This window comes from Mustela nivalis (assembly GCF_964662115.1).
Source record: "Mustela nivalis genome assembly, chromosome: 7".
Lineage (NCBI taxonomy): Eukaryota > Metazoa > Chordata > Mammalia > Carnivora > Mustelidae > Mustela > Mustela nivalis.
Window position 1 is genome coordinate 89,630,612 of NC_139026.1, and position 25,775 is coordinate 89,656,386.

Here is a 25,775-nt window from a genome sequence, read left to right on the forward strand (position 1 = left end):
TCCCTAAGGTGCCATCTTGTGTGGAAGCTGGGCACCCTGCTACTTGGGTTTCTTGTCCTTGGGGTGGCATGCAGACCAACCAATCGATGCGGGTGGGGGTGCCCAAGACTCAGAGAGCCAGGGTCCCTGTCCTCTTAAGCCAGCCTAATTGCTGTGTGACCCTGGGCCACCGCGGGGCCTCTCTGGGCTTCACTTTTCCCTCTTCTTCTTCCGGGGAAGCCCCGGGTAAATTTATTTAGAACCCAGTTCGAGGTCTGCTGCCCCGGAAGGTGCTAGCAAGGCCACGGAACGCTCACCTGAAAAACAGCTCCCGCACCCCAGCCGCAGCGGGGCGGATTATGTAACTGGGTGTGCGGCGTGTGTGTTGGGGGGGGCGCGGGGCGGGGCGCTCGCGGCTATTCCGGGCGCCGCTATTTTTAGCCCCATTGATGAGGCTGCGTCGGCCGCCGCCGCCGGGATTCCGGAGACGTCAATGGGCTCGCGTCACGGTCCCCGCCCGCCCACCGGGGGAGGCGCGCCCGGGGCTGGGACGGCGGCGCTGGCGGCCGCGGACTGCGGGGGCGGGGGGCGCGGCCGCGGCCGGAACTGCGGGGCGGGGGGCTTCCCGGGGTGGGGGGCTTGGAACCGCGGCGGCGCGGCTGCAGGAGCGCGCGGCGGCGGCGGCGGAACTGGTGGGGGGCCCCCAGCGCGGCGCCCGCGACCCCCGGCCTCCAGGCATGGGCGCCCCTGCGGTTCGGAGCGGCTCCCAGCCGGCTGGTGCGCGACCCCGGAAGGCGGGGTGCAGAGGCAAGCGGAGCCTGGCGGGCCAGGTGAGGGGGGCCGGGTGGGGAGGAGAGGGGGTCCATGGGAGAGGTCTGGGAAGAATGAGGTCTCCGCATAGGCAATAGCGCGGGCCCGGAGCCATCGTGGGAGTCCTGCTGGGGATCGGGGCTCTGTGTGGGGCTGGGGGGTGGGGAGAGAAGGTCTGGATTCCCAGAGGAACCTGCTCGCTCACAGTCTGCCCCCGAGTGCGGCGGCCAAGGCTTTCTCTCCCAGGCCCGCCAAGGGTGGGGTTTGGCCCGCGAGGGGCGCAGGAGGTGGCCAGGCCGGAGAAATTCCTTCCATTTCCCCGCCGGCTGCGGGGAATGGGTTCCAGGAGTTCGGGAGGGGAGGGACCAGACTTGCTCGGTGCACCCCTTCATGGGATTGAGTGAAGAAACCGAGCCCGGAGAGGGTCTTGTAGAGGCAGGAACAGACCTGAGATTAGAAATGCTGCAGATAATGGCATTTACAGTGGTTTACAGTGAAGCATTAATTTGGATTGGGGGCTAGTTAGTTAGTTAGTTAGGATTGGGGGCTAGTTAGTGTTTGGGCATGCCGGGAAGAGGAAGGCTGGTAGAGATAGGTGTCTTCACAGCGTGGTGCCCAAAGGTTGCTGATGGATTAGGGGGCTGATGACAACCTGGACAGGGGTCTCAGTGAGAGCTACAGCCATGGTCCTATAGCTACCCCAAGTGAATGTTTAGATCAATGACTTGAATGAAAACGTAAAAAGGAAGCCAGCTGACTCTGTAAAGGCCTAGAGCCAAGGGGAATGACAGGTGGACAATAGGCTAAAATCAAGATTTCAAATGATGGCAGCCAGGCAGAAGGATGGACCAAGATGAACAAGATGAATGTGACTGATTGTAAATGTTGGGGCCTGTGCTGGAGTGAAGAAAATTAGCTCAGGAGTTCAGGCCTCGTGCCTGGATCTAAGGCATAGCAGCCCTGGGCCCGGAGCTTCCCACTTGCTTTCTGGTGTTAGCTGTCAAACTGCTCCATTGCTATCCGAGACCTCTACCCACCAGAGGAGTCTAAATGGGGGAAGAGATGGCTGCCTGGCCCGGGGCTCCCTGGTTGGGCTCCCTTGGTCCTAATCCCGGTTTTGCCACTTCCTAGCTGTGTGACCTTCAGCATGGTGCTTAGTATTTCTGTGACTTAGTTTCCCCTTTGGTAAAATGTTCGTTATAGTCACCTCTTCCTCATGGTGTCATGAGTCTGAAATGAGAAAGTGCATATAAAACGCCTAATAATGTAGCTAGCACATGGTGTTCATTAAATATTATCTTCTGTTATTATTGTTAATACCAGTAATATGCCCATTTCTGGGTGGGGACTTGGCCAGTGCAGAGCTTACAATCCAAGAAAGTGCCCGACTGCCAGCCTTGTCCTGTGATGAGCTGGAGTGTAGTTAAGAGAAGACAAATACCTGAGAGGAAGGAGGGGAAGGAGATTTCAGGTGGACCCAGGCAGAGCTGGGATCCAGGCCTGGGGCTCTTGGAGTCAGGGTTGTAGCTCAGCATAGGGTCGAACCATCAGCCTTTGGATCTGCCCTCCCGTGCAAGGGACAGTTCCTTAGCTCCCACATTCTCCCCACCTCCTTCCAAGCAGCTGGCTGGTTTTCTCAGCCCAGTTCTGATTGCAGGGTTGCGTGAGTCCTCTTCTCCCACATTCCTCAAATACTTACTGAGTACCTACTCGTGCTGAGCTCCCTTTGGGAGACTGAAGTCTGTGTGATGGAGACAGATGGGTGAAGAGCCGAACAGCATTAGTCCTAAGGAGTTAATAAAAATAGGTTAATGTGGTGGGGGTAGAGACGTGACCGATGAGAAGAGGCTAACTATACAGACATATGGGGCAGTGACTTCCTTGGCAGAGGGAACAGCCAAAGCAAAGGCCTGACTAGAGAGAGAAAGCCTATGTGCTTGGAGCTGGGGGAACAAGAGCTGGGTCCTGAGGTTTGGCCTGAGGCTTCCACGCCATTTAGGAGGCATCACACTCTTCTCCAAGCGTCCTTGGCCCTAGGTTTGCCCTCTGCACAGTGCTGACTGTAATTGACCTTGATTTATTCCCCCATTGTAACCTTCTGGGGCCCAGTGATGTGGGTTTGCTCCTTCTTGGATCTGTTGTTCGTGGCTCACTGCCTGGCTCACAGTAGGCCCTCAGTCAGTGCTCATGGAGAGAATTTCGACCTGAGACAGGAGATGGGATCAGATGTTATAAAGCACTTTGTGGGTATGACCTGGGTCCCCGACTCTGGAGCCTACTCAGAGACAGGGGAAAGTGCTTGGAGGACCTTCTCTGACCAGGGAGCTCAGGGCAGGCCTGACTATGTTGGAAAGTGTTGGCCCTTCCTGCATTTCCTCCTCAGCTTCGGACTGTTGGGAGAAAAGGGAAGGCTGTGGAGGGGAGCCCGGGGCCTTGCTGCAGACCTCTTTCAGGGATATGGGAAGATGACAGTGTCGTTCTAGGAAGCAGGTGTAGCCCGTGGGTTGGGGTAGGTTTGCAGCCTGATTTTGCCTTCTGTTAGGGGCTAGGAGCCCTTCAGGTGTTCTACACCTCTCCCCTCCCTTTCTGCCATCTACACCCTCTGCTCTCCATTACACGTGTACTACGGGAGCATGGGATTGCTGGGCTGTGTAAGAAGAGAATCCGGGTACTGTGGTCCGGAGTAGCTCCCTTTTGCCTGTGGACCCTGGGGCAGAGGTCAAGAGGGCAACTATGCCCATCATGCACCCTCTGGGGCCCTCCTCCTCCTTATTCCCTCCACCTCCCAGCATGGGAACATCTACTTCTCTTTTCCCACGCCTCCTCTTAACCTGAAGGGCACCTGTTCCTACTGTCACTCTGAGGCTCAGTTGAGAGTGGAGAGGGCTGAATTAGGGTGGACAAGGGGAAGGAGAGATGTAGGGTCTGGATTACCGTGGCTGAAGGAGAGAGGCACTGGTGAGAGGACAGGCGAGAGCGTAAGAAGGCTGGAAGGGTGGTGCTCACAGTTGGCTCTCGAAGTGGAGGGCAGGTGCCCAGAAGTGGCTTGGAATAAACACCAGGTTCTGGGGCTGGCTCTGATGTGTCCTCATTTCATTTCTCCTAATAATGTTAGTGCTATCATATGTGTATGTGGTACTGTTTTGCGTCCTTTACACGTGGGAACTTATTTTAAGCCCTACCATAGCCCTGTGGTTGTTAATTTCAGAGATGTCAGTTACAGATTGTCATTTTCACAGCTGAGGAACAGGAGTCACAGAGAGGTTCTGTAACTTGACCAAGATGACAAGTGACAGAGCCAGGATTTGAATGCAGGTATCTGGGTCCAGCGTCTGTACCCTTAACCGCTTCGCTTCAAGCTGGGTCTTTGTGTTTGAGGACTGGAGTGCCTTCACAGGCCCTGGGAGTCCCCATTGCTTTGGTTAGAAGGCTGGGCTGCCTGGGGATGGGGCAATTGAGCCCCTGCTCTGTGGGGTCCTCTGAGGCTTTAGGGGCCAAGCTGGAGCCCTCTAAGGAGAGAGGGGTATTCTGCCCTGTCCTCACAGTGGCTCCCTTTTCTCTGCCTACAAAATGTCCTTTTGTGTGCATCAGGGCCAAGTGTTGGACTGAAGCTGACACCCACCCCCAAACCCATATTTGGGGTAGGAGGCTGAGTGGTTGGATGCTGGCATGTGTCTCCTTGGCCCTGAGATGGCCAGGTACTCTCAGTAGTTCCTGGTCACGTCCCACATCCCCAAGAGCTGTTTGCCTGGGGTTCTGTGCGCCCCCAGGCTCAGCTGCCCAGCCTAGGGAAGTCCTAGGGCTGGCTTATCGCCTCTCATGGCCTGGGTCCTGCCCCTGTCCTACTCCTGAGTTTCCTGGCTGTGCTTCCTCCAGGAAATGTCCCTGCCAGCGGGTTCCTCTGCAGTCACACAGATTCTCCTCCTGTAGGCTTCCACCATGGACAGAAGCCAGCCTTGGTCCCTCTCGGGTGTCCCAGCTTCTTCTGCCAGGTCCTGGAGGCCTGAGGGATGGTTGACTATTGTCCGAGGTCTCTTGGTTCATCCAGACTGGTAAGTACTCTACCGTTGTCCTTTGTTTGCCTTTGGGGCCTTCTAGCAGGTAGGACTGGGGGGCAGAGGTGGGTGTGGGGCTGCCCTAAGCGGATGTGGTTTGGGGGATGGAGGGGGAAGCCCTGCAGAGGTGGCAGGCGAGGTGCTGCTCAGCTTGGGGAGATCTGGTTTCTTCAGTGGTGGGAGTAATGTGGAGGTGGGGAAGGGGGAAGCCTGGCTTTCTTAGCAGGATGGACTGGGGGACCGTGGGCCTGGTGGGCATGGACTGGTGTGGGAGGAGAGGGGCAAGGGTGTGGGTCAGTGACTGCTATTACCAAGGCAGCACGTGTCTGGTTCTGATGGGGTGGGGCTGGATAGCTCAAGGCAGGCTGGGAATAGAGTGGGGCAGGCGTAGGGGGTGGGAAGTTGGCTTGTTTTGAGGGCATGCAGCAAGGGAGTGCACAGAGGGGAGGCTGGGATCATTTCCCCCTAAAAGGGCAAAGACCACCCCCGTCCTACTATGGTGGGTCTGTAGGGGGAAGATTTGCTGACAAAGGGCAGAGAGAGACCCTCCACAATTCACCCACCATCCCTGAACGGGAAAATCTCAGACTTGTGGCCAGAGGGGTCCTAGGTCATCCAGTTCACCTTCTTTTCTTATGGATGAAGAAACCGAGTTACAGACTCAGTTAAGTTAAAAGTTAAGTGACTTTTCAAGATCCTCTAGTGAGGACGTGTAGAGCCAAGCTTAGAGTCAAGGTCTCCCAGAGGCCCATTCGGCTGGTGGAGGACACGCCTTCCTTGCCTGAGGAGGCTTCTGGAGAAGGTACCAGCAGATGGTTGGTGAGGATTGGAGTGTAGGAATGGAATTTCCACCAGGTCTTTCCCATAGGATCTCGGATACTAGGATGGGGCCAAGGGCACCACGGTCCTGGTTACCATATTTACCCGAGAGAGCTGGAGTTCAGCCTGGTACCCTGGCCAGGGACCTGTGATTGCCTTTCCCAGAACAGAGGGCTGTCCCCGAGTCACAGCCCCCTTCAGGGCTTTGAAAGAGATCCCTGGATGAAGGAGGAGCTGGCTCTGTATCTTGCCCGGCCCCCCAGACACTGTTGCCCCGTGTGGAGTAGGTGTTCAGGGCACAGGGATTCCCACGGAGGTAGCTGCGATGGCGGAGGACGGGGTGGCTGGTGTGAGCCCAGGTGGAAGGAGGGGAAGCCCTGGGAGGCAGGGCCCTCCCATTCCAGGGGCTGGTCTGGGCGTGCACCTGGCCTCCTGCTGGCAGCAGGCTCCGTGCCACCAGCCTTGGGCTGAGGGGCAGGGAGAGGAATTACTGTAAGTGGGAGAGGCAGGTGTCCCTTGTCGGCTGGGGATCTGGACTCAGGAGGCACGTGAGTGCAGATGACAGCAGCAGGCCAGATGGCTTCCACCAACCCGGCCCCCACCTCTCCCGTCGGCTCAAACTGCCTCCTGAGAGCCCAGCCTTGTCCTCTGGGTACAGAGTGGCCCCCATGGGCAGAATTCCTTTCGTTCACCTCGTTGTCTGGGTGATGGTGGTACTGGGTGGATGTCTCATGCCATATCCACTGCCAGGGCCACCCCAAGGGGCTGCCAGCCGGGGCCCCGTGAGTGCTAGAGCTATTGGTCTTGTGACGTGGGCACCTGTCTGCCAGGCCTGGGCACAGGCCCAGGGTCACGCTCACGCTGGGGCTCACGCCGGGGCTCCCGTCAGCTGACTATTTTGGGTTCTTGCTGACCTGGGCCAAAGTCAGGCCTCAGCCAAGAGGGCCCTGAGGCAGCTCCCTCTGTCCCCAGAGGCCGGCTCTGGTTTCGGCTATATAAACAGAGGAGGACATGCTGGCTTGGAGACAACTCCATGTCCTAAGTTCGCTCAGCCGGTGCATAGCCTTGGCCGGACAGGCTGGGCTGACCGGGCAGTCCCGTCTCTTCCCGCAGGGCTCCCTGAGGCTGCCAGGAAGAGCCCCTGACCAACCCCAAGATTCTCGCCTGGTGCAGTTGTCCAGGATCTCTGAGAGTCTAAGCAGATCGTGAGGAGATAGCTGGTGAGTCTTAGGGATGGGGAAACTGAGGCTTGGGAGCTGGGCTGTTTGGATCTTTCTCCATTGTGACCATCTGTGTTGTGGTTTCTTTGGCCTTGAGAGGAGGGGAAGCAGAGGAGGAAACAGGGGTGGCTGACCTTCCCGAGGAGTGAGAGTAAAGCTTGACCTGAATTGGGTGGGTGGGAGTCACACTTGGGAGTCACAAGCCGTGATCAAGAGCTGGGAGACGTGGGAAGAGACAGGTGCTGCCATCTTTCTCCTTCCTCGGAGATTTCCACCATGCTCTCGGTCCTCCTTTCCTGTTGACTCCGCCTCAATGAGGCACTGGTCTGCTCGGGCTAGGGAGGGACGCCGGAGTGAGCTGGGTGGCCAACCGGGGACTCCTGCACTGGTCACCGAATAAGGTCCCTGAGCCCCCCAGCTGATGGGGACAGGGGACTTGGCTTTCCTAAGCCCTCAGCCCCTGCCCTGCTCTCCTTGCCTGGCTTCCCCGCCGGTCTTGGTGCCTGCAAAGCAAGGCTGGAGCGAGGTCTGGCAAGTCCACCAACCCTCTTGCCACAAACACGATCCCCGGGCCCTGGGCCAGGGGCTGAAGCCCGACACGAAATAAGTGGCAGCTCGTTACGTGGGAGGCTCTTGTGCTCTCCTTCTCGGTTCTCAAAAAAAAAATTTTTTTCCCCTTTCTGAACGTGAGTCTCTAAATGAATCCAGAGCCTGTGACTAAAAATACTTTAACAATAGGAAAATGCATCAGTCTTTCCGGCTGGGGCTTGTTATCAGAGGGTTTTTATTTTGGAATTTGAAATTTTGCCCAAGGAGGCTGGGTGGAGACCTTGGGCAGGGGCAGGAGGATTTGGTGGGTGGTGATGTTCTGCAAGGTGGTGGGAGGCCCTTCGAGGGTGGAGGAGCTGGCCAGGAGCTGAGCAGACTGGGGGGCATGGAAGGAGGTTTGAGGAGGGGGCAAACAAGGCAGAGGCTGACCTTTCCCAGAGGTACTCCATGATCTTGTCTGCGTTTTTCCAGCGCCGTCCGGCTCTTCTTCCCCGAAGTCTGATCTTACTCTTTTTTTTTTTTTTAAGATTTTATTTATCCATTTGACAGAGAGAAAGATCACAAGTAGGCAGAGAGGCAGGCAGAGAGAAAGAGGGGGAAGCAGGCTCCCCGCTGAGCAGAGAGCCTGATGCGAGGCTCGATCCCAGGACCCTGAGATCATGACCTGAGCCGAAGGCAGCGGGGCTTAACCCACTGAGCCACCCAGGTGCCCCTGATCTCACTCTTTTGTGCTGTATGTTAATTCCCCCTAGCCTGAGAGGGAGGTGAGGGTCAAGAAATCCCTGGACTAAAGACAGCCTCTGTGGAGAGAGGCCTGGCCTCCTTAACTTGCAAGCTTTCTACAGAGTATTAATTGAGCACTTGCTGCATACAGAGTATGGAATTTTCCCAGTGCTGGGTCTGGGCACACTCTCATTTCCTTCCTCATCTGTGGAGGGGGAAGAGGTGTGGATGGGGTTACTATTCTCCATTCTTGAAGAAGGGGGTGCTGGCTCCCTCGTCTAGCTGAAGACCCAGGTATCTCCTTTCCATGCCTGCCCTCCCTGCTCTGGGATCCTGCTGCGGGTCCGTAGAGTTCAGCCTCCCAGGCAGGGCTCCGTTTCACTGGTGAGCCACCGCCACCCCCTTCCCTGAACTGATGGAATTCTCACAGCTGTCAGGAGTGTGATATTGTTTATATTGGGCAAATGGGGAACGGTCTTGGAGAGGGCAGGGAACTGGCCCCAGGTCACACATCAGGCTTGCGGGGTTCTGGCTAGTGATGGCTCTGTGAGCCCCTCCCTCTTTTGCCCTGCTGGGCCTTGGGTGAGTGGTGGGGGTCAGTGGCTTCCCTGCCCACGTCCTTGGCAGTCTGTTGTCAGGGAGGTGACAACCTGTGTGGTTGTGGCAGGGCCTGGGCGAGGGCCAGGAGATCAGCGCCAGAGACCTGGGCCTGACCCTATGTCCCTAATTGCCAGACCTGTCCATGGCAAGCCCTTGGGGTTGTAGGCACTGCTTCCTAGCCCATAGTACAAATCCCCCTACCCACTGCTGAGGCAGGAAGAGGAAGTGGCCAGGTCAGGGCTGGTACTAAGTCCTGGGGCTGAGGAGGGGAAGCTCCCGTGGCCACTTCTCAGTGGGAGGAGGCAAAGCTCACTTCTTCTGCCCACCACGCGGGAAGGGTGTGGAGGCCTGTGGGTGGGGATGGTCTTGGTGAAAGTAGGGCAGGTTCCTGTCCTCTACTGGGGGATGTGGGGGGGGGGGTGTGGCAGACTGAGTGGGGGGGCAGTGTGGGAAAGGGGTTGTGCCTTTCCACTTTCTCCATCCCCCATTTACCCAAATCCACACCCACCTTCTTGGCTGGTGAATGATGGTGGACATTGGCTGCCCATTTGGGGCCTGCCCTAGGCTAGTTACTATTGAAGATGCATGAAGGCCCCCCCTGCTGAGATCGGGGAGACAGGGCCTTGCCCTCATGTTCACACACAGCTGGAGGGGGGATGAGTCAGCACTAAGTCCCCGGGCCCCATGAGATCTGCCCCATGAGATCTGCCTCGGAGGAACAAGGGCCTAGTGAGTGCTTCAGAAAACACCCAGTGTTGACAGAGAACATCCCGTGTGAAGACCCCTCTCTAATGGGAGATCAGCTCCTGACCATAGCTGTGCCCTGCGTGTGTTGGGAGAACAAGTCCCTAATGGGAAACAGGCACCATTCTCTGATTTCAGCAACACACACTTGAATGAATCTGTGCTCGATGATTTCCAGCAGCATCTGTGTCCCTGTGAATAAATTAGTCTCTCCCATTGAGGCATGGCTATTTTTTAAAATAAACTTTTGTTTTTGAGAAAATACCCATATGGAACAGTGTACAAATTGTAGGTATTAAATCTTAAGCATATAGTGTGGTGGCTTTTCCAGGGTTGAACACACTGTCCAGGTTGGAAACTGGAATGCTTGCAGTCCCACCAGAGAGCCCCTCATGGGCACTGCTGTTTTCAGTTTACAGGCTTTGCGCGCGCGCGCGCGCGCGCGTGCGTGTGTGTGCCTGTGCACACCTGGTTCTAAGGTACACTTAGAAGTCAGGTGCAGCGGGCCAGAAGCCACAGTCTGCAACCCACAGAGGAGGCCATGGCTCCAGCACAGACCTGGGAGCTAGAGGACCTAGCCCTGAGCCTCTATCTCCTCATTATAAAATTTGGGTCAAAAAAAAAAAAAAAATTGGGTCAGTTCTAAATCTGGAAGGTTGAGGGGAGAGTTTAGTGGAAGAATGCATGTGAAGTGCTGTGGACTGAGGTCTGACCCTTGGTGGTTATTCCCCATACCTCCCCTCATGGGTGAGAAGGGGCTTGTTACTAAGAGTTAAGCTGAGGGAGGGTATGGCCGGAAGTCTTGGAGATGGGCAGGATTAGAGCAGAAGGAAGATGGGTCACTCTGCCCAGTGAGTGGTGGGAAGTTTTGCCCAAGGTCCTTTTATGGGAGCAGCCAGGAGCCCCAGGGTGATGAGGGCAGATTGATGCACTGGGCCAGGCTGTGCTGTGGGAGCCTGGTGAAGACTGTCGTCTCATCTCCAACATGACATCTTCTCTCCCTGAGCTTCTTGTGTTATGGCCCTGCCTTACCTTCTGGTCCTCGCCTCTAGTTTTTGATATTTCTCCCATTATTACCTCCTTCATCATTACCTGTCCCCTGCCACCCCACACCTCCCCCCACAAGGGGCTGTTCACTCTGACCTTGCTCTTGAGGGCTAGACTTGGAGATCCCTTGGGAGCCTGGGACCAGCTTATGTTCCAGGCTTCCCAGGGTCTGCATTAATGGTGCCTTTTCCCGAGTTCCACCTTAGCCAGATTCCACTTGCCTCAGAGCCCCAGGACACCCTGGAGGGCCTCTGGCCAGCAGGGATGAGACCAGGGGTCCCAAAGTCCTCGTGCCTCTCTCCTCTCTGCCTTAAGGTAGGTGCCCCATGTGGCTGCCTGAATGGGTGGCCCTGGTTGTGCTCCCACAGACGGACTCTGCCTTTTTCTCCTTATTTACTTCTTTTCAAACCCTGCAGTATCCCTGCCTCCACAGACATGGCCAAGTGGCAGCTGTGGTTGTCTTCCCCTCCCTCTGCCTTTGGGGCAGTGAGAAGGTAGCCTCCAAAGCTGCAGTATCCTGGTGATGAACCGGGGGGGAAGAGGGGGGGTTGCTGGGCTGCAGGCTCACATCTGGAGGCTAATGCTGAGATTTGGAGATTTAGACTAGGACCTTGGGCAGCTGCTCACCACACATAGTTCCCTGGGGCTCCTGGGTGGGCTGGCCCTGTGGGAAGGTAGGGAAGGTCTGTATTGCTTTTTACAAATGGAAAGTGGTAGGGAAATTGGTGGGCACCAGGGCCCAAGGTGACTCAGCTTGCAAAGAACTGGTAAAGCTGGGCTTGAGCACAGATGATCAAGCTACATGTTTTGCTGACATTAAATTAATTGATTAATTAATTATTTTTTGGAGGAAGGCCCGGGGTGGAGGAAGGTCTAGCTTCATCAGCCCAAACTTGCTGTGTACTTCGGAGCAACGTGCAGGTGCTCTGGGAACCCTTGGGTCCTAATCTGCAAAATAGGAGGATGTGAATGATATTAGCAGGTTTATCTTTATTATCTTATTTTTCTTTAAATTTTTTTTTAAGATTTTATATGTTTGACAGACAGAGATCACAAGTAGGCAGAGAAAGGCAGAGAGATAGGAGGGAACAGGCTCCCTGCTGAGCAGAGAGCCAGATGCGGGGCTCGATCCCAGGACCTTGAGATCATGACCTGGGCCAAAGGCAAAGGCTTTAACCCACTGAGCCACCCAGTAAATGCTTATTTTTTAAAAAAGAGTTATTTATTTTGGAGAGAGGGAGAGAGGGAACACAAGTGGGGGGAAGGGCAGTGGAGAGGGGGAGAAAGAGAAGCAGACTCCCCACTGAGTGAGGAGCCTGCCACAGGGCTTGATCTCATGACCCTGAGATCATGACCTGAGCTGAAATCAGGAGTTAGATGCTTAACCGAGCCACCCAGGAGCCCCATATTAGCAATTTTAAAGTCTTTTTGTTGTTTTGTGTGTGTGTGTGGCATCTCTTTTCCAAGCAGAATCTACGCAAAAGCCTCACACAAAGAAAAACAAAACTGGTATGAAGTGGAGTGGGCATCTCGGATGGGTTGCCTTGCGTTATTCTGCCCATATTTCTTCACCTTCACCTGGGTGGCCTTGAAGGGTCTTTGGAAGATGGTTTGGGGAAAAACGGAGCTGTCTGAAGACTGGTCCACGTTGAGATTGTATGCCGAAGTTGAGGGAGCTATAGCAGGTTCTGACCAGGTTCAGAGGTGGGTTCTGAATGAGACTGGTGTTGCATGAAGACTACTCCACTGGCGGGCAGGGGGATTCAGAAAGAGGAGACAAGCTGGTAAAGGGGCAGTGGCCTAACTGGGTGTGGACAAGGAGAAGTGGAGGTCACCGGCCTCAACTCAGCTGGTCGGCTATCTTCATGCACCAGTGAGGCGTGGGCTGTGGTTGGCAGTAGGAAGGGGATCCAAGAGATGTTCCAAAATAGAATTGTAAGAGGAAAATGAGAAGTTGCTGGTGGGGTATCAGGAGCAGAGATGGGTAGTGGGCAGAGAGTACAGCGATGACAAGCTCTGTCGGCAATGGGTGAAGTTTGAGTTGCTGGCAGGACCTTGAGTAGGCAGAAGTGGGGGCTGGAGACTGGGGTGTGGGAGACCCGAGATGGGAGGTTAAGAGTGGAAGTGAGGAACAGGAAGTGCCTCGGGTAGGGGGAAGTGCTGTCGGGTGACCAAATGAGGTGAGAGTGGGGCCACCAGCGCAGGGGCAGTGGAAGCAGAAATACTTCAAGCTGACTTACTGGGGAGAAGGGGGCTGGGTGGAATCCCAGGGTCCCAGGGGGTCTGGGGTAGGGGTGGATTTCTTCTCCTTGTAAACATTAGCTTCACTTTCCTTCTCTCTTACTTAGCAAGTGCGGGCTCCCCAGGTTTGGGGTAGAATGGGGGTGGAGGGGTAGAATGGAGGGTAGAATGGTAGATCAGGGAAGTCTCTAGGTGGTCTGCAGCTGCTCCCTCTGCAGGTGCTGGAGGTGTCCTGGGCAGGGGAGGGCGTGAGAAGATAGACCCCCTACAGATGCAGCCAGAGGTCCCGGGTTCCACCCCAGTGTGCCACCACCACGCTGTGTGACCTTGAGCAAGTGCCATTATTTCTGAGCTTGTTTATTTATAAAATGGGGAAGAGTCGGCACAAATTTGACAAGATTTCTCAGGCTCCACCCGGTTCTGAAATTCGGTAATTTCCCAACTATAGTGCACCCACCCTGTAAGGGCCTGGGAAGAAATCAAATTCAGCGTGTGGAACAGAGCCCATTGGCTCATCTTGGGCCTGGCAAACCCCTGTCCTGGGAAGGTACTTTGCATTGGGAGAGTAGGGGACGGAAACATGCCAGGGTGGGGGGTGGGCGGGGAGAGACGACTCCAACGTTCCTGTGCCAGTTTCTCAGCCAGTGACCCCGCTGGAGAAGACGGGTCAAGTGCACTAGCTGCGCCCTGGGCTGAAGTGGGGGTGCACGTTGTCTGGGCTGCGTCCCTGAGTTGCCCACCCCGGCCCGAGGCCTGCCCTGGCAGCCCAGCGGCGGCAGAGGGCGACCCCCCAGGGCTGCAGGAAGGACAGGGAGGGTGCAAAGGCGGAGCCGGGCGCCGAGGGAGCCCAAGGGAGCGGGAGGGAGCGGGCGCGGTCGTGGCTCCCCGAAGCAGCCGGAGGCTGAAGAGAGATCCAAGTCCGGGGAAGCCCCGCGGCCGCGGCTCTAGAGCGCCCCCATCGTGGACTCTGGCCCTCCAGGCCGGTTATTTCGGACCCGGGGGCCCCGGGCCGGGTCTTAGGTCCGGCGGGGGGAGCCTCGGGAGTCCGCGAGCTGCTATTTTTAGCCGGCGCGGCGGGCGCGAGGTGACTATTTATAGATCAAACAATCCGCGCTCCCTGCGTCAATGGAACCCCGCGTGCGTCACGCGCGCAGACATTCCAGGCCCCCTCTCGCCCCGCCCCCTCGGGCTCCCCGTCCCGCGCCTCCCCCTGGCCGCCTCCCGCCGGAACCGCGCCGCCCCCCGCGCCCTTGTATGGCCAAAGCTCGCCGGGCCGCGTGCGTCAGTGGCGCCCCCGCCCCTCCCCGTGCGTCACGGAGCGCTTAAGAGGAGGGTCGGGCTGGGCCGGGGAGCCCCAGTGGCAGAGGCTGCGGAACTTGGGGGAGTGTGCAGGACCCGGGGGAGCGCACGAGGGACCAGACTGCGACTCGGGGTGCCGGTCCGGGGCAGGGGGAGCAGGAGCCGGCCAGGTAGGCGCCCCCGCGGGGGGGGAGGGGGAGCGTGCATCTCAGCGGCACTCTCTGCTCTGGTTTTCAGGGGTGTTGCATGAAGGAGATGGGCGTACGCGCGGGCAGAAAGGATGTTGTAGGGTCAGCGTGCATGAGAGCGGGTGTATGGTGCAGCCTTGGCGCCGGAGGAGAGCGATTGGAGCGGGATGTGGACCCGGATCGGACTTCGATCTACCGGGCGCGGGGGTGGGGTGGGGGGAGTGTCTGTGCAAGGTGGAAGCCACAGGGGGTTAGAGTTGGCACCAGGAGCGGGGACTTGTTCAGTTGGAGGCTGGCTGTAGTTCTGTTTCCGAGGGTACCCGAATGGCACAGGGCGCCCCGGACTGAGGTGCCGATGGGGGCTCAGTACAGTGGGGGGAAAGATACACAGAACTTTAACTGCAGGGATCTATCGGACTCCTGCCAGGATTGGATTTCCAAAAGGGTCTTCTTCCTCCCCTCAGGTCTGCCTCCTCCCCCATTCCCTTAATTGTTTTCTCAACGCTTTAGAGCCTATGGTTAGTTTGCAGGGATCCCCGAAGTTGCTGCCCGAACTCTATCAGGAGACTTCTGAATTGCTGAAGGAAATGGCTAGCATTGATAGCTGGACTGTGGAGGGGTCCTGCTTGTGTTCCGCCAAATGAGTCTTCTTAGGGGCGGGGTCTCTGGAAGCGCAGGGAACGTTGTTTTAGTTGTTGCTTGGATCCTGTGGGGTGTGTGTGTTTGTGTGTGTGTATGAGAGGAAGAGAGAGGTGTGGAAATCTTGGTCCCTGGGGATCTGGGGTGGGAGTTGTTAATGCTGGAGTCTCCGTGTGGTACCTGAAGGATACCATCCCCCCCACCCCACCCCCACCCCCGCCCCGTTCCAGCCCCACATGCTGATCACATCTGTGCCCCCTCCCCCAGTCTCTGTTGGCTCATACAGGTAGGGTGCAGCCTGAAGCTTGTTGGGCATAACAGGTGCAAACCACATTGTTGCCAGGACCTGCCTGAAGCCGGATTCTCCCTGCTCCCTCCTTCAACCCCGCCTCCTCTTCCTCCTCCCTGTAGGATTGCTTCTCCCCCACCTGCCTTAACGCTAGATGTAGGTCCCTATCTGGTGTAGTTAAGTACCTGGGCAAAGGAGGGGGGGGGTATAGGCTGGTGGGGGTTGATCCGGATGTGGGACGTCCAAGTGGAGAAACAGGATTTGAATAAGGCTGGAACACCCAGCCTTATTCCAGGTGGCTGCCATCTCTTCTCCACCCCAAACCCATCCCCACCTAGGCTGTCTTAGGGCAGGGAGACGTGGCCAGTCTTATCTCTCGCAGGTGTGCTCTCTGCCTCTGGACAGGCACTCCTGGGTGGGTGGTGCCAGCGCTTCAAGGGGCTCCATCGCCTGGGTTGTTTGTGGGAGTGTCAGGCCAGGGGTGGAGCTGCCTGTCCAGGGCCCATGGAGGTGGGAGAAAGGCTAGAACCAGAGGACTTCCTGGGCTTTTGGCCAGGAGGTGGTGCCAGCCTTTGCCCCCTCTCTCTGTTCCCTGGATTATGGCACTCTCTGTTCCAGCTTGCTTTCTTACCCAGCCTCCCTCCCTGACTGGAAGGGCTGGAGTATACCGACCCCAGGTGTGGATGTGGGATGGGGAAGTGTCCCAGAGCCTCCTCTGTGTTCGTTTTTGACAAGTCAGCAAACTTAAGGATTCCCCTTGAATGGTGCTGTCTCTGCTCCCTGAGGCTTCTCATGACTGAGGGTGTAACCAGCCCTCCTTGCTTGAGCTCCTGGGCTCTTCAGGACATAGATACCCCTTAGTGGAGGAACCCAGGCAAGGACACCTTCTCCTTCCCATGTAGGCATCTCAAATTTGCTAGGCTCAGAGTTCTCTTGTACAAATAGCAAGGAACCGTGCTTTGGGGGTAGCAGAGAAATTCTTCTTAGGGACTGTCCATTTTCCTCGACATCCGGGGGGCTGTTCTCTCCTTCTTCCGGCCCCTGTTCAGCCTCCCTCCAGCATACAGCCTTTAAAGGTCTGGAGGCCAGTTACTTGATCCCCTGGGGAGCTGGGGACCTGGGGACTGCTGAAGAGGCCCAGGATCCCTTCCTTTTTGCTTTTGGGAGCAAGTCAGGCAGCGCTGAGTGGGTGCCTGTCCCCAGATGGCAGGACTGGGGTGCGTGTGGGAGCTGCAGCCTTTGTTTAGTGTGTAGGGTGGGGGCAGGGAGGGGGGGCAGGCTCATGGCCGCTTAGGCCTCTGATTTAGGCAGCTGGGCCCTTCGCTCTCGGCTCCTCTTGCACTGTCCCAGGCACCGGGGAGGGGGAGGAGGAGAGGGGGTTTTGCAAAGGCTGGGCCATGCCTGGGAATATTCCCAGAAGGGCCAGGTTGGAGAAACAACATATCTGCACCCAGAGAGTGGGCTGAGTAGGATTTTGCCTGGTTGCATCTCCCACCCACCCGTCTTCCAGCCCCCACCCACGCCTCACCCAGTGTGGTAAGGCAGGGGGTTGGGGGAACACAGCTTCCCCCTGTTCCAGCAGAGAAATGCTGGCTGGATGCCTTCCCTAGGGTTCCCAAGCTGACTGGGGTGTGGCTGGCCTTCCAACTGAGCCCACTCTTACTGGGCCACTGCCCAGGGGCTTTGTGACATGGGGGTGGAGATGGTGTTCCGGCTGGGGACCGAGCTTTCTGGGTTCTGTGGTGGGCCATGGTGCTAAGGCCTCAGTGGCTTGTGTCTGGCTGGGATTCTTGCCACCTGGCTGCTCAGGGACCTAGACTTCAAGGCCAGGCTTCAGGCTTCTCTCACCTTGACTCTCACTCCCCCCAATCTTGGTCTCCTCCCTCTTCAGAGATGCCCTGTATCCAAGCCCAATATGGGACACCAGCACCGAGCCCAGGACCCCGTGACCACCTGGCAAGCGACCCCCTGACCACCGAGCTCAGCAAGCCAACGATGGACCTGGCCAGCCCTGAGGCAGCCCCCACGGCCCCCACTGCCCTGCCCAGCTTTAGCACCTTCATGGATGGCTACACAGGGGAGTTTGACACCTTCCTCTACCAGCTGCCAGGAACAGCCCCGCCATGCTCCTCCGCCTCCTCTTCGGCCTCCTCCACATCCTCATCCTCGGCCACCTCCCCCGCCTCTGCCTCCTTCAAGTTTGAGGACTTCCAGGTGTACGGATGCTACCCTGGCCCCCTGAGCACCCCCCTGGATGAGACCCTGTCCTCCAGTGGTTCCGACTACTACGGCAGCCCCTGCTCGGCGCCATCACCGTCCACGCCCAGCTTCCAGCCGTCCCAGCTCTCTCCCTGGGATGGCTCATTCGGTCCCTTCTCACCCAGCCAGACGTACGAAGGCCTGCGGGCATGGACAGAGCAACTGCCCAAGGCTTCTGGGCATGCCCAGCCGCCAGCCTTCTTTTCCTTCAGTCCCCCTACTGGCCCCAGCCCCAGCCTTGCCCAAAGCCCCTTGAAGCTGTTCCCTTCACAGGCCACCTGCCAGCTGGGGGAGAGAGAGAGTTATTCCATATCAACGGCTTTCCCAGGCCTGGCGCCCACTTCTCCACACCTGGACGGCCCAGGGATGCTGGACACACCCCTGCCGTCAACCAAGGCCCGGAGTGGGGCTCCAGGTGGAAGCGAGGGCCGCTGTGCTGTGTGTGGGGACAATGCTTCGTGCCAGCATTATGGAGTCCGCACCTGCGAGGGCTGTAAGGGCTTCTTCAAGGTACTGGGCTGCCCTGGGTGCAGCTCTTTATGGGAGGTGGTCTCTGTGGTAGCTTCCCTGGGGTTCTCTTCCCACCTTGTCCTGCCCTTCTGGGAGGGGTCACAACTGCAGGTGGGCCACCCTTCTGGGGACCCATAGATGGCAGGAGGCTGCCCACAGAGGGATAGTGAGGTACAGGCAAGGGTGGGGACCGCAGGCATGTCCCCCGGAGGGCACATGCTAATGGCCAGCTTCTGGTTTTCTTCTGCCCGTCCTCCCCCAATTCAAGGTCCTGGTGGGAAGGGGGCCCCAGGCACTCATGTTCCTGGCATGAGATAAAAGGATCTGGGAAGAGGGCTTGGTGCTTGAGGGCTGGGGGCGGACTGCGGAACAGGCTGTATGTTTGTCCCAGCTCTGGGTGCCTGCTCAGCTTCCCGTCCCCACCCCCAGCCCTCCTCTGCCCTCCCTCGCCAGCCCCAGGGAAGGCACATTGAGAAGTCCAGGTGTCTGGGCTGCTATGGAGCCCGGAACCCCTGGGCCCTAATCTTGTGTCCTGGGGGTCTCCCTTCTTGGGCATAAACCTCCCCCAGTGTCCCCAAGACTTTCTTCTTCCTCCCCCCACCCCCCCGCCCGCCATCTCTCCCTCCCCTGCCACCCAAATGTTAGAAAAATAGCTGTGAACAGAGAGTGCTTTTGTCTGTGATGGCAGCAGGATCTGGACGGTCCCCTCCCCTGCCCCCCCCCACCCGCCCGACTCTGACAGCCTGTTCCGTGTGGCCCCCCCATCCAGCGTACAGTGCAGAAAAATGCCAAGTACATCTGCCTGGCTAACAAGGACTGCCCTGTGGACAAGAGGCGGCGAAACCGCTGCCAGTTCTGCCGCTTCCAGAAGTGCCTGGCCGTCGGCATGGTGAAGGAAGGTGGGCGGCCGGGATGGGCTGGGGGGACAGAGGTGGGCCTGAGTGGGGTGGGGCAGACAGAGGCCCCCCAGACCTCTGTCCTGGTGGGCCGCAGTGGCTGGCACAAGCAGGCCTTATGTGCGCTCCCACTCTGGTCCACCTGTCTGGCGCGTGGGCCAGGGGCTGGGGGGCGGGGTGTGCTCTCTGTAGGGTCTCTGGCTCTAGGTCCTTAGACTCCGAGGTACTTTCCAGCATTGATGCACACAGCTTGGGCTGAGAGTCCCTTCCCTGGACCCCTGCCTCCCTTCTTTAGCCCTGCCTGTTTCTCTGCAGTTGTCCGGACAGACAGCCTGAAGGGGCGGCGGGGACGGCTCCCTTCAAAGCCCAAGCAGCCGCCGGATGCCTCCCCTGCCAACCTCCTAACCTCCCTGGTCAGGGCGCACCTGGACTCTGGGCCCAGCACCGCCAAACTGGACTACTCCAAGGTGAGGCCCCACCTGCCCCACACTCAGTGCCTTTGGGCATCTTGGAGAAGGCCCCTCGTGGGCACAACACACTGGAAAAAAGAGGAGCCCCCTTTGGGGTGACCAGGTGGACAGTGTACCCCCCCGGGTGGGTGGCCAGTTAGAAAAATGTGCTCCTCCAGGCAGCCTCGGCCTTGGGTTAATGCTTGAGAATTGGTAAGCAAGAGCATGGGCAGACTCTCAGACTCTCTCTCTCTCCCCTGGGACCCGAGGGTCCTCCGAGTGTATCACATGGCCTCAGGTGATGGCTGCAGTATAGGGCCCCTACTGGGCTGCTGACCTCCAATCCCCTGCCCGCCCTCAGTTCCAGGAGCTGGTGCTGCCCCATTTCGGGAAGGAGGATGCTGGGGATGTGCAGCAGTTCTACGACCTGCTCTCGGGTTCCCTAGAGGTGATCCGCAAGTGGGCCGAGAAGATCCCAGGCTTCGCGGAGCTGTCCCCTAGCGACCAGGACCTGCTGCTGGAGTCGGCCTTCCTGGAGCTCTTCATCCTCCGCCTGGCATACCGGTGAGTTGCCGCCGTCCGCTTGCTCAGGGCTCCTCCCCTGAGCACTATTCTCAAGCTCCCCGCCCTGACCGGCCTCTGCGTCCTTCTGCGCCAGGTCAAAGCCTGCCGAGGGGAAACTCATCTTCTGCTCCGGCCTGGTCCTGCACCGGCTGCAGTGCGCCCGTGGCTTTGGCGATTGGATTGACAGCATCCTGGCCTTCTCTCGGTCCCTGCATAGCTTGGTCGTTGACGTCCCTGCCTTCGCCTGCCTCTCTGCGCTCGTCCTCATCACGGGTGAGTGGCCACCAGGGAGTTGGGGAGGGCTTGAGGGCCTGGCCCTCGGCCCCCACATGGTGAAGTGAAGGTGCCCTGAGGCAGAGAGGGGCCAGCTTGTGCTCCAAGTGACATGGCTGGTAGACAACAGAGCTGGGGTCTGGGTCCGGGCCCAGGCATATCTGATCACAAAGCCCGAGGCAGTTGGAATTATCCCATACTATCCAGGATGCACACCATGTGGTTTTTGCGTGTGGCCTGGGATTTGGGGTTGTTTTTAAAACCTTCTTGAATTACGTGCCATGCAGGAAAGTGTACAAATGAGAAAGTTTCACAGCTGGATCAGGAAACAGAACCCTGCCTCCTCTCTTCTCACAGCCCTCAGCTCCCCCAAGGGCAACTGTGGCCCCAACCTCCAACACTAGGCTAACTGTACCTGGTGTGTCCTTTACATAGGTATAATTATTCAGGGTGGATTTTTCTGTGTTAAATGCAGAGGTTTTCAGATCTCTTTTATTTAAAAAATTTTGAAATTTTTTAAAATTTCAGAATCTGCCCCCATTTCCCTTTTCACTTAAATTTCAGAAGGGACCCAGCCATGGAGGACAAAATCCAAGGCATTTTGGGCCAAGGGAAACGGTGGGTTTTGGAATCCCTAAAATCACGGCTCCTCTCCAGGGTTTCTCAGGAAGTGCCTGGGAGAAAACCTTGGGTCTTAGGCAGAAAATCTGGTTAGGAATAGGGTTTTTTTGTGACCTTGGGCAACTCCTTTAACCTGTCTGGGCCTCGGTTTCTCATTTGGAAGATGAGGACAATGAGTGTGACTGCCACAGCCACTAGACTTCAGTGGGGGTTTGTGTGTGAACTTTTGCCAAGTGCCCTGGGACTGGGGGAGGATGGCCAGTGGGGGGCAGTTCTCCAGCAAGGAGTGAGGCGGGGCGAGGAGGCGGGGGTCTGGGGGTGAGGTGGAGGGCTGCTCCTCAGCCAGGTGGCTGACCCTGCACCTTCCCCGCACCCCTCCAGACCGGCATGGGCTGCAGGAGCCTCGACGGGTGGAGGAGCTACAGAATCGCATCGCCAGCTGCCTGAAGGAGCACGTCTCGACCGCAGCAGGAGAGTCCCAGCCAGCCAGCTGCCTGTCTCGCCTGCTGGGCAAGCTGCCCGAGCTGCGGACCCTGGGCACCCAGGGCCTGCAGCGCATCTTCTACCTCAAGCTGGAGGACCTGGTGCCCCCTCCACCCATCGTTGACAAGATCTTTATGGACACGCTGCCCTTCTGACCCCTGCCCAGGAACACGCGTGCAACACGTGTGCACACTCAAGACGCCACCCCACGTGCCTTTAACCCACAGCCCACGGCCCCTTGGAGCACCCCTGCCCCCAAAGCCCGGCCTGGGCTCCAGCTGCAGACCGGCCGGCCTCCCCACTTGGGCTGGTTGGTTTGGCAGGGAGCTCGCACCCCAGGGGAGGGGGATGCATTCACAGGGGGGACCCCTACTATTTGTCTTAACTGCCCCCATGCCTGGCCCTGGCCTTCATGTTTTTGTAAGATAAACCGTTTTTAACACACACCGCCATGCTGTAAATAAGCCAAATGCCGCTGTAAATACAGGAAGGAAGAGGTCAGGATGGGAGTGGGGGCTGGGAGGGAGGGACAGCCCCCACCAGCCGGGCAAGCCTTCCCCCCTCCTTGCACCTGCTCTCTCTTCCCGCCCTCTTTCCACATGTATATAACCTTACTCTAGGAGGAAGACAAATGACAGATTCTGACATTTATATTTGTGTATTTTCCTGAATTTATAGTATGTGACTTTTCTGATTAATATATTTAATATATTGAATAAAAAATAGGCCTGTAGCTGAAACCAGGAGCCTGTCTCTTACGCCCTCTTCCTCCCCACACACATCCCCCACCCCCATCCCCATCATTACTGAAGCGACAGAAGTAACTCTGGCTGAATCATTCAGGTTACCGACCTGAGCTCACAGGCCTCAGTTTACACTTTTCTAAAAGGTGTAGATAATCATGACCCCTGCTTCTTGGGGTGGTTACGCAAAGCACTCAAACTAGTTTTGGATACGTGGAAAGGCTCTGATAAGCCCATGCCTCATGGACAGAGGCTCGTGGTGGAGGCCGGTGAGCTGAGGGGCAAGAGGGTCACTCCAGCTGTCACCGTTCCTTTGGGGCCATGGTCTCTGATTGGACTTCCACATCTATAAGACAAGGTGAGGGACACAGCCCACCTCGCGTTGCCTGTGGGAGTCCGGGAACGTTGGTGGAGGTGCCTGGGGCTGGGTACAGGGCAGCCTGGGATGGTGTTAGCTTTAGTACAAGTTTTTTTCCATCTGCATTTTCTACAATCCCCACCTGCCTAGCACCCCAGCAATAACATCCAGGTTGCTGGTGGCCCTCGGGAAGAAGATCGTTCTGGGGTTCCTATCTGTATTCAGATGCCCCTACGTAGGTCCTCCCAACTCCCCAGCTCATCAGTGGCTTAGCTGGCTTGAAAGGCAGATTCCTAGGATCTGTGTCAGAAACTCCAATTTGCTGAGTGGGAGAGCCCAGGAGTCCACACTTTTACCAAACACTTTGACCAAGTGCTAGTGATGCCAGTGTGAGTCTCAGGGCCACTTTTTTGAGAAACAGGAACCTAGATGGACCCCAGCCTGAGGCCCAGATAGCGGCCAGCCTAGCAGGGTCCAGCCCCCTTCACTGAGCTCAGTGTCTGGCTGGCTGAATGGAGTCCTCAAGGACCTTGTAGGAGACCAGAAAGCACAGTCTCTTACACCTATTCCTCACAACCCTTGGCCTGGGACACTGAAGCTCCACCTTGGTGGCCCCTGACTGGATGGAAGCTGTACAATATAAGGCTTTGCTCCCGAGGATGGAATCAAGAGTCTTTCCCAGTGCTCCAGCCGCAGCCCGCAGGTTCTCCAAGGAGCTATGAACCACATGCCCTTGCTTGGGTTCGAGGAAGAAAGTCCAGTCCCAGGCCTTCTGCAGGGTCCACATGTGGTTGGGGTGGGGAACCCTGGGCCGCATGCATGGCGACTACCACCTCCAGCATGTATCCCTGGTACCCCCCGCCCAAGCGCCTGAATGAGCCTTTGTCAAAGCACACACTCGGCAAGGTGCGGGACAGACCTGAGGTGGGGGGGGAGTGGGGAGCAGTTTGGAGATTTGCTTCTATTCTCAGCCCTGCCTCCCAACTCCATGCTACTCTCTGAGAAGCTCCTCTTCCTCCCTGAGCCTCAGTTTCCCCATCCACTCAGTGAGGTAGGTCCGGGAGTGGTACTCTGGTTAGGAACAGAGAGCTTGCTGGGAAATCTCCCACCAGTTGTGGGATTGGATTGAGGCCTCTCCCTTTGGGTCACTCTCTTCCATACCCACGACTCTAGCATGGATACAGATGTGGAGTACAGGGCAGGCCCTTGGGGAAGGCAAAAGGGCCACTTAGGGGCTTGAGTTAGAAGCAGGGGTTGGCCTTCGGCTCAGGTCATGATCTCAGGGTCCTGGGATCGAGTCCCGCATCGGGCTCTCTGCTCAACGGGGAGCCTGCTTCCTCCTCTCTCTCTCTCTGCCTGCCTCTCTGCCTACTTGTGATCTCTCTCTGTCAAATAAATAAAAATAAAAAAATCTTAAAAAAAAAAAATCCTTTCAAATCAGCTATAATGTGCCTTTTGGGGCGCCTGGGTGGCTCAGTGGGTTAAGCCGCTGCCTTCGGCTCAGGTCATGATCTCAGGGTCCTGGGATCGAGTCCCGCATCGGGCTCTCTGCTCAGCAGGGAGCCTGCTTCCTCCTCTCTCTCTCTGCCTACCTCTCTGCCTACTTGTGATCTCTCTGTCAAATAAATAAATAAAATCTTTAAAAAAAAAAAAAACCACCATATTTAAAAAAAAAAAAAAAAAAAAAAAAGAAGCAGGGGTTGGGTATGGGGGGAGCCCTGGAGACTCTTGGTCTGTGTAGATATCTAAGCCCCATAGCGATGGTAAGAGCTACCATGTACAAGGTTCCATCACCCACCAAGTTCTTTTCACGTGATATTTGTCCTTTCTAACCCTCACTACCACCCCATGAAGAAAGTGTGGTTATCCCCACCTCACGGGCCGGGAGCCCAGTAGAGCAGTTGAGAGGCAGGACCCTGGAACTCCACTGCCTGGCTTTAAATCTTGGCTCCAGCTCTAGCTAGAGAATTTCTACTAGGATACCTCCGTGCCTTAGCGTCTTCATCTATGAACAGGGAAATAATTGTATCTATTTCATAAAGTGACAATAATTACATGAATGCATGTATACAAAGTATTTCATAACAGTGCCTGGTGTGCAACAAACAATAAATCATAGCTATAGTTTTTACAAAGGCAGAGAAAGGAAATGACTTTCCCAAGGTCACTATGCTTCTACGTGGCAGCGCAGGGTGTGTCTAGATACCTAACCCCTAGGTCTCCCTGCCCAGGGGCTTTGTAAATGAAAGAAGCTCCATCGGGGATGGTGGCCCTTTTCCAGTACTCTGGTGATTGGGGTACTGGGTGGGAGGCCAGAGTTCTCCAGCCCCGCCCCGCCCCGCCCTGACCCGCCCAAGGGCTGGAGCCTGCAGGCAGGCTCTTTCTTTCTTTTCCACTGAGCAACTGGAAGAACTGGCCTCCCAGTCTTGCTAGGGGCTGGGAGGGCGAACAAGGGGGCATTGAGCCTGGTGGGGCCTCACAATGGCTGCTCTGTCCCGGCTAGCCGGGGGCTGGGCCCGTTTCCGACGGGGACAATAGTCAAAAGGCAGTGACGCCGGCAGGGCCTGGAATCCCAGGCGGGATTTTCCAAGGCCTCAAAGCCTGCTGTTTGTCCTCACATGGAGACCCAGGAAGCCTGCCTCCCTGTCTCCCCCCTACCCCACCCACGCTGGGCCCTGTGCCCAGGGGCCCTGGCCCCCTCCCCAGCCCTGAGGTGCCATTGTGACTGGGGTTGGGGTGGCTCTGTATACCCCAGAGTTTGTGCTTGATAACCCTCCTCAGGCAGGGGCCTGGCATGGAGGAAACTGCCTCTTACCTGGGCTCTGGCCACTGGCACTTGGTTATGGAGGGAGGTGGCAAAGGCTGGCCTCATGGAGGCTGAAGAGCTTCTGAAGGTCACAGGCAGCCACCCTGTACTTGAGCTGTATTGTGCCACATGATCGGCTCTGGGTGTCCAGGGTGCTGGGCTATGTGGTAGCCTACTGTAGAGCTGCGGAGGGAAGCCAGTGAGAGGCTGTCAGGTGGGAGGCCGCTTGCGGTGGCTGGACAGTTAGCAGGTGGTTAGGGATGTCCTTCTGCAGCCCTGAGGCAGCTGTGTCAGGCATGTCTCCGCTGAGGGGAGTGCTGGGTCCCCTTTACGGGACAGCCAGGTCTGGGGAGTCCCAGGGAGTTTTAGCTTAAATCTGAACTAGCCTCAGCCCCCACCAAAGTTCCCGACTGCATCAGAGACCCGAGAACCACCTGGCCTCCTCAGAAGATGAGGCTGAGGGGGTGAGCTTCTGGCCATCCACCGTCCAGCCCTACCAAGCCTGGCCTTGCGGCTGCCAGCTACTGTGTCCTTCTTGGAGCAGCCAGAGCCCAGTGCCAAACTTCCGCCTTCAGCCCTGCACCAGGCTCAGGCTGCTGCCCTGCCCCGCC

The 25,775-nt window shown here is 57.2% G+C and overlaps 1 protein-coding gene across 5 annotated transcripts; it reads left to right on the forward strand.

Moving 5' to 3' along the window:
* The first annotated feature begins 607 nt into the window (after positions 1 to 607).
* On the forward strand, positions 608 to 21,997 carry NR4A1 (nuclear receptor subfamily 4 group A member 1). Of its 5 annotated transcripts, XM_082741371.1 has the most exons (10): positions 608 to 809; positions 4,029 to 4,104; positions 4,720 to 4,841; positions 6,777 to 6,883; positions 17,094 to 17,971; positions 18,741 to 18,870; positions 19,183 to 19,334; positions 19,678 to 19,880; positions 19,975 to 20,153; positions 21,156 to 21,997. In XM_082741371.1, the coding sequence occupies exons 5-10, from the start codon at positions 17,096 to 17,098 to the stop codon at positions 21,410 to 21,412; spliced, it is 1,797 nt and encodes a 598-aa protein (XP_082597497.1). In that variant the 5' UTR covers positions 608 to 809; positions 4,029 to 4,104; positions 4,720 to 4,841; positions 6,777 to 6,883; positions 17,094 to 17,095; the 3' UTR covers positions 21,413 to 21,997. The 5 variants fall into 5 exon arrangements, with proteins under 5 accessions (XP_082597497.1, XP_082597499.1, XP_082597498.1 ...); XM_082741372.1 differs by lacking the exon at positions 6,777 to 6,883 and having other exon boundaries at positions 637 to 809; XM_082741374.1 differs by lacking the exon at positions 4,029 to 4,104 and having other exon boundaries at positions 637 to 809.
* Positions 21,998 to 25,775: the final 3,778 nt, after the last annotated feature.

Coding starts and splice junctions, on each gene's coding strand:
- NR4A1 (XM_082741371.1), top strand. CDS start 17,096: ATGCCCTGTATCCAAGCCCAATATGGGACACCAGCACCGAGCCCAGGA. Junction 18,871..19,182: donor CGTCGGCATGGTGAAGGAAG/GTGGGCGGCCGG, acceptor GTTTCTCTGCAG/TTGTCCGGACAGACAGCCTG. Junction 19,335..19,677: donor CCAAACTGGACTACTCCAAG/GTGAGGCCCCAC, acceptor GCCCGCCCTCAG/TTCCAGGAGCTGGTGCTGCC.